A 6,783-nucleotide genomic window follows, 5' to 3' on the forward strand; every position below is an offset into this window, starting at 1 on the left:
GCGCGCCACCCGGCCGTTTGACTAGACGGTGACCGCCGAAGCCACCGACGTCGTGGCGCTCGCATGCAATTGCAGACGAGATCACGCCCGTTCGTCCGTGCGTGCGTGCTCTCGTGTCTCCAAGTCGATCGTGATCTTGCTTGCGCAGCTAGTTTTACTCCATTCTAGCTTGGTCATGGTCGTGTTTGAAACTCTGAATGTGGTTGCGGTTCTGTGTGTCATTAGACAAATAAAATTAACTGGTCATTCCCGGTACGGCGGTACCAGTCGCGCGTCAATTGTTGACAAGATTCAATAAAACAATGGCTCCATCTCGATCCCGATGCCTTCTGCTCACCGTTTAGAATATGCATGGTTGTGACTTGTGAGCTCTTGTTGCATCAGTTTCTCCATAACGATCCAAAACGGAACCAACCAGAATTCGCACTAGGTCTCAGTTTCCCAATGTCAAAACTCAAAAGTCCCACCATATCATGGAAGAACATGAGGATTGCCCATATACAAATAGACACTTGGAGAATCATGCGTTGCCCAAACCATCATATTCAGTCCCAGCTGCAGCAAACTGGGGATCATTTCTCGCATCAGAGTCAAAGCATTCAAGCAGGCCGGGAGCAACATATGCTGCAGCATCCTTTCATTTCATATAACCGGCTAACGATTAGAGAGTGTCTAGTACAAAAGAGGAACACGGCAATTTTAAACAGAATACAAAGCTGGTTGTCATCACATATCCAGAAGCACAATCTGGCAGCAAGAATCCCCAGATATAACGTACTGTAATACAGGCTACTCTTCGACTACTACAGATTACTTCTAACAGCTCGAACGGATGCACACTAGGCTAAGGAAACTCTGAAACTTGTCCTGCATGCTAGCGCACCATTACTGTAGCTGTCTCGACAGTGTACTGCGCCATGACAGAGCACTGTTGGCCTCTCTCAAACTCCTCGCCCTTCTGTACTCGACTTCTGCATCTGAGCATGCCTCGCCAGGCGGAGATTTCTTCCTCACCTCTATGGGTTTTAGAGATATTTCATCCCTCGCCTTGCTGAAAGGATGGCAATCTTTCAGGCTCGCGTCATCGTCGGACAGATGGCCCCCTTTTGTTCCTGAGACCGAAAGGAAATAGCACAAGACAACATCTATAAGGTATTATTGCAAATAAAAATCTGGGTATAGCTGTATGTGGTGTGGATAATAGACATTTCAGTTCAGGTTACAAAGTGCTACTATATTCAAGTTGCTGAATACCTATTTTGCGCAGCAGTTTGCGAAGAAAATCATATTCTAGTAATACCAAGACGTAACATACAGGTTAGGCTGAAAAGTCTGGACATTTACCTTTGAACATATCCAGGTGCATTACTTTATGTGTTGTGCCGCTGGAGAGCTGGTCTGCTGACTTGTTTGGACTTGTGATCTGCTTTACATTGAACACTGACTTGTCCATCTTATCCATGCTCTGAACCTGATTAGGCAGGCACACCTCAGTAGCAGTGGCACTGTTCCCGAATGGAGATATGCTGAATCCATCATCAACAGCATCTGGTATTTCTACATAATGTTGAGTTGTTGCGATCTCGTCTGCACTGAATCCAAAAGATGCTCGGTAAGCTTCAACCTCATCACAATCTTGTTTGTCCCTTGAAACACTAAGCCTCCCACCATTGTATGGAAATGACTGCTGAGCCTGATCCAGGTAGAACTGAGCAGATGCAGCTGGACGGAAAAAATTGCTATCTAGCAGATAGTTTCTGGAGGCAGCTGAATCAAGCCCAAACATGTTGGATGGCGATGTCCTGGAATACGGCGTGTCACAAGCAGATCTAGAAGTCTTCCACTGTGCCGTAGGCACCTCTTGCTCAGGAATGGGAGATGCAATTGAATACGGTGTGTCACAGGCGGACCTAGATGTCTTCCAATGTGCAGTGGGAACATCTTGCTCAGGGATAGGTGAGGAAAGACCGGTTCTTGGAGTTACCGAGGCAGGTGATATGAGACTGCTAGAAGGGCTCCCTGGGTAAAGTGGATAAGATCCCTGGAATCCTGAACTACCAGAGTATGCCGTTGATAAGTAATGCATGTTTTGATCCTTGCCAGCAGCTTTAAGACCCATAGAAGATGAAAGAAACCTAGCATATGGAACATCTGGGGATGATGGAGTGGTTGCATGAGCTAATTCAGGGGGAGGGGTCAGTGGCGCTGTGGAGGGCTCAGTTGTGTAAGTTGAAAAGGCTGTTGGTGGTGAGACAAGTTGAGGTTCATTGGCATATGGTCCAACAGCGAACATATTAGATGTTGGACCAGGAGAGTTTGCGGATATTGACAGGAAGCAATTAGGTGACTGAGCAGTCGAAGCAAGTGCAGAGTGTGAGAAGGATGCTGGCGATGATGGTGGGGCAAGAAGGGATGGATTCATAGCCGCATGCTGGTTGGAATTGCCACCAGACTGGCGACCATTTCCACGGTTAGTAGATGCACTCCCATCAGGCACACGTGCTGCAGGAACAATCCGCTTTCCACCCTTTTGCGATCCGAAGCATGACAAGCCAGAAAAACAGCCTGCCCATCTGCCCTGCCGTTAAGAAGAGAGAAACATGTTTTATTAGTGAAAGTGCATGAGTTTGATTGCTCATAAAATGGAAAAAAAACATCCTCCTAATTATTGGTAAAGATAAACAAAACTAAGTATTGTGAGATACATTTTGGTATCAGACATGATTCATCACAGCAAGTATCCACAGGAATCTGAAAAATCTTCAGATGAAAAAAGATCCTGTCATGAAAAGCACCACATAGTTTGTGCTCCCATAGTATCATACAGGCCTCTCCAAATTCAAAAGCTACTTTGAGCCTAAGCTCAACTCTAGATAAAATGTGAATATAAGGACAAATTCATCGGAAAGTGCTTTTGGCTCCTGAGCTCCAGTGCTCTCGTCATTTAAAAAAATTTAAACCAGGGGCACACCAGCACAAAGCAAATTTGTTCAGCATACGAACTAGAGAGTTCGCGGGAGAGAGCAGAACGCTCCTCCAGACAAAAGGAAAACGCAACAGAGATTTTAGGATGTACAGTACAGGCTACGAATGCCATAGCAGATAACCAACACAAGCAGAAGCTATCAGTTACATAGTTATATCTGCACTATCTGCGAAAGCAAGGAGCCAGCAACATACTCCAGGTGATGCTGTAGCAGGACAAGGTATGTGGTCTTTGCAAAATACTGAACGAGTGCCAAATGCCCCCAATTCAACATGGAACAACAACAAAAATAGTCAATCCGGCATATTATGCATAGCAGGGAGCAACCAATTAGTACGAAAGCATTAAATCCATCAGTTATATTCTTTTTGTATCTAGAAAACAGGGGCACGCCAGAACGAAGCAGAACGCTCCTCCAGCCTAAAGGAAAAGCGCAGCAAGAGATTCTTTGGAGTATGGTACAGGCTACGAACGCCAAACAGATAACCAACAGAAGAAGCTTATCAGGTATACAGTGATATCTGCATTATCTGTGAAAGCAGTGAGAGAGCAGCATACTCCAGGTGGTGATGTAGCAGGAAAAGGTACGGGATCTTTGCAAAATAACCGAACTAGTGCAAATTCATGCAATTCAACGTGGACTAGCACCAAGAAGATTAGTCAATATAGCTTATTAAGTTATTATGCATAGAAGGGAGCAAGCAGTTGGTACTGAGGAAGCATAATTGGTGAGGTAAAGATGTCCTAGTTGCAAGTTGCAACCACAAGTGGGCAGTGCAGTTCGTACATAGTACGCAGTGGCTGTGCTCAGCTAGATCGCCAATGCCTAGCAATTGCAAGTACAAGTACACAAATCTAAAGCAAGCGGCACAAAAAGAAGTACCTAAAGCTTAAGTGATTGCGTGCACAAGAACATGTAAGTATATACCTTATCCTGCTCTTGCTGGGAGTGGAATCTGGCGTCGCCATTGATGGCAGCTGCGCCATTAGCCGGCCTGCCGCCGCCAGTACTGCTCCCTGGTATAGCCATTTCTGATTGAGCCCCCGGTTGCTTCCGATCACATTCCCCGTGGCCCCGGCAAGGTTTCTCTCACGGATCCAGAGATCCTGCCTGCTTGGAAGGAAATAGAAGTCGTCAGGATCTAAATCGGGGGCGGTAGGCTGCCAATGGTGTGCCGAAAATCTGTTAATGTTAGTTTGAGCTTACTTATCACTGAATGATTTGACGCTCATACCTCGAGAAACAATATCCGAGATTGCGGGCGGGGTGGAGACTGTAGGGAGGCGATGCCGCGATGGAGTGGGACGGGAACGGCGACGCACGGAGTGTTTGGGATGTGACGCGTCGGCGGTGGCTCTAAGGCACAGCACGGCACGGCGGCAGCTCGACTAGAGGAGAGATTTCATGGCCGCATTGGGTCAGATTGGAGCTTGGGCGAGGAGAAGAGGAAAGGTACGGGATGGCTGAGAGGACAAGTCGCTGTGGAAGAGATGGGCTATGAGTGAGGAGTGAGGATGGAGTGTATAGACTTCATTATTTAAAAGGGAAAACAAAATTGCTTCGAGTCTAGGCGGTCGGTTTAACCGAACCGGACGGTTCAGTTCTTGCGGCCCTTAGGGCATTTCCAGCGAGCCAGGCCAAATAGGCGACCCAAACGTCAGTTCTCTTCGTTTGGGTCGATCTGCGGACATAATGTGTCTCACGGTTCGGCCAGTTTGGACAGTGCACACAGCGGCGCAACCCATTCGGTCCGCTGGCTAGTTGGCCCGCGCACAGGAAACAAATAGAAAGGCATGGATTTAAAAAAGTGTGCGAAAACTTTGTTTAATTTCACTGATTTAAACATAATTTACATAGTTTTAAAGTAAAACCTATACTAAAATCATGCGCCGCCGTCTTCTTCATCGTCGGAGACGAGGTCGACGAAGGGCGGGGGTGCCCACAACTGTTGCGCCCAAGCAGGCACCTCTGCTGGCTGCGCGTACTACAGAGGAGGCACAAAGTGCGATGGTGTCGTTGGCGGCGCGTACGGCGGAGGCAATGGAACCTCCTGGCCGTCCCGCACTGCATGTGGTGGCGCTTGCGGCGGTAGTGGTGGTGGCGGCGACACGTGCACCGCCACCATTTGTGAGAGCTCGACGATGTCCTCCAGCCCTGTCCAGGACTATTTGGTCTCCTCGTTGGCCAATGACGCGGCCGTGGCCGCATCCTCGTCGCAGTTGTCCGGGGCGCATCCATCTCGGCGTCGTCCTCCTCGTAGAAGACCTCGTCTTCGCTGTCGGGGACGTCGTCGTCGGGCATGAAATCCTGGTGGCCGCGGATAACCCGGCGCGCCTCGTGATCCCAGACGAGGAATGCGCGCCAGTAGTCCTCTCGCAGGTACACTGGTGTCGTGCTGCATCGTCGGCGGCAGGAGCTCGATCCGTCGGCGCATCTCCTCGCGCAGGGATTGTCGTTCCGTCGGAGGTGGCGGAACAGGGGTCGACATGCGCCCACCGCCACCGTGCCTCGTGCACCGGCACGTAGCACCTGTTGTGGCCCGTTCGGTGCGGGAGGAGGAGTTTACACCGCCGCCGCCTGATGTGGACCATCTAAGAGATGCGTTTGTGGGGGTGGAGGCAGGAGGCAACCGTGCGTAGGTGAAAGGACGAGATGTCGCCTAGAGGGGGTGAACATGCGTTTGCAAAACTCTTATGGATTTGGCTTGTAAGAATGCGAAATTAAACTAACGTTTGTTTTACAAGCACGAAACCTAAATATGCTAGGCTCAACTAAGTGCAACAACAACAACTGGAGCTAAGCAAGATAGACACAAGATATATAAGAACAACAAGTGATAGCAGGATATATGAACTTCAAGCTCGATGGCTATCACGAAGGAAAGTAAACTCGGGTATAGAAATAACTGAGGCACGCAGAGACGAAGATGTATTCTCGTGTTCCCTTCCCTGAGAGGAAGGTATGTCACGTTTGGAGAGGTGTGGGATGCCACGAAGGATTTCCCAAGCACCACGAAGGCTCACCTTCTTCTCCGAGCCAATTCCACGAAGGATAATGACCCTTTCCTTATGGCTAGCTTTTCCTCCACTCCGGAGATGGCAAGCTCCAAAGCCACTTCACAAGCTCCACGAAGGAGAAGCCCGAGCCTCTTCACAATCTTCCACGAAGAGGTCATCGGGACACCAACCAAGCCAACTAGGAGGTCACCCTCCAAGAGTAACAAGCTCACGGTATTTCACTCGAACAAATCATGGTGGAGAGCTCAACACTATGAAATGATGCAAAGCAATAACGCCAACGGTGGTCAAACCCTTCACACTCAAATCCCACCAAAGCAACAAATGCTAGGATGAGATTAGAGAGGAAGAAAAATGGAGGAAATCAACAAATGACTCCAAGATCTAGATCCCAAGAGTTCTCCTCACTTAGAGGAGAAATGGATTGAAGGAGGTTGTAGATCTAGATATCCTCTTTCAAATCACCCAAGAATATGCAAAAAATCATAGGAGGGAAGGGAGAGGAAGCAAGCTCAGGAGGTTCAACAATGATGGTGAAAAACGTGCTCAAGAACCCTAGAAAACTGTTGGGGAATAAGCCCCTTTTATAGCCAAAAGAAATATGACCGTTTGGGGCAAATCTGAGAGTTTTAGGGCATCTTGGCGGGAGGGCTGGCACACCGGCCGTGGCACCGGGCAGCCTGATGGGAGAGCTAGTTGGTCACGCCGGGCGTGGCGCCGGGCCAGCCCGGCAGAAACCGGGCGAGACACCAGGCGGGCACTGAGTGCCCCCTGGATTG

General features: G+C 49.0%; 1 protein-coding gene across 1 annotated transcript; it reads right to left on the minus strand.

Annotated features, from left to right (window-relative positions):
* Window positions 1-622: 622 nt before the first annotated feature.
* Window positions 623-4,479, minus strand: LOC124697904 (uncharacterized protein At1g76660-like). Its single transcript, XM_047230430.1, has 4 exons — window positions 4,222-4,479; window positions 3,915-4,097; window positions 1,345-2,578; window positions 623-1,112 (listed from the first exon to the last, which is right to left on the minus strand). The coding sequence occupies exons 2-4, from the start codon at window positions 4,014-4,016 to the stop codon at window positions 886-888; spliced, it is 1,563 nt and encodes a 520-aa protein (XP_047086386.1). The 5' UTR covers window positions 4,017-4,097; window positions 4,222-4,479; the 3' UTR covers window positions 623-885.
* Window positions 4,480-6,783: the final 2,304 nt, after the last annotated feature.

This window comes from Lolium rigidum, chromosome 3 (assembly GCF_022539505.1).
Source record: "Lolium rigidum isolate FL_2022 chromosome 3, APGP_CSIRO_Lrig_0.1, whole genome shotgun sequence".
Lineage (NCBI taxonomy): Eukaryota > Viridiplantae > Streptophyta > Magnoliopsida > Poales > Poaceae > Lolium > Lolium rigidum.

What these genes read in the sequence shown, in the direction of transcription:
- LOC124697904 (XM_047230430.1), bottom strand. Translation starts at nt 4,016, where the DNA reads ATGGCTATACCAGGGAGCAGTACTGGCGGCGGCAGGCCGGCTAATGGC. An exon ending in CCCAGCAAGAGCAGGATAAG is followed by an intron (nt 2,579 to 3,914) that starts GTATATACTTAC and finishes TCTTAACGGCAG; the next exon opens with GGCAGATGGGCAGGCTGTTT. An exon ending in GCACCTGGATATGTTCAAAG is followed by an intron (nt 1,113 to 1,344) that starts GTAAATGTCCAG and finishes TTTCGGTCTCAG; the next exon opens with GAACAAAAGGGGGCCATCTG.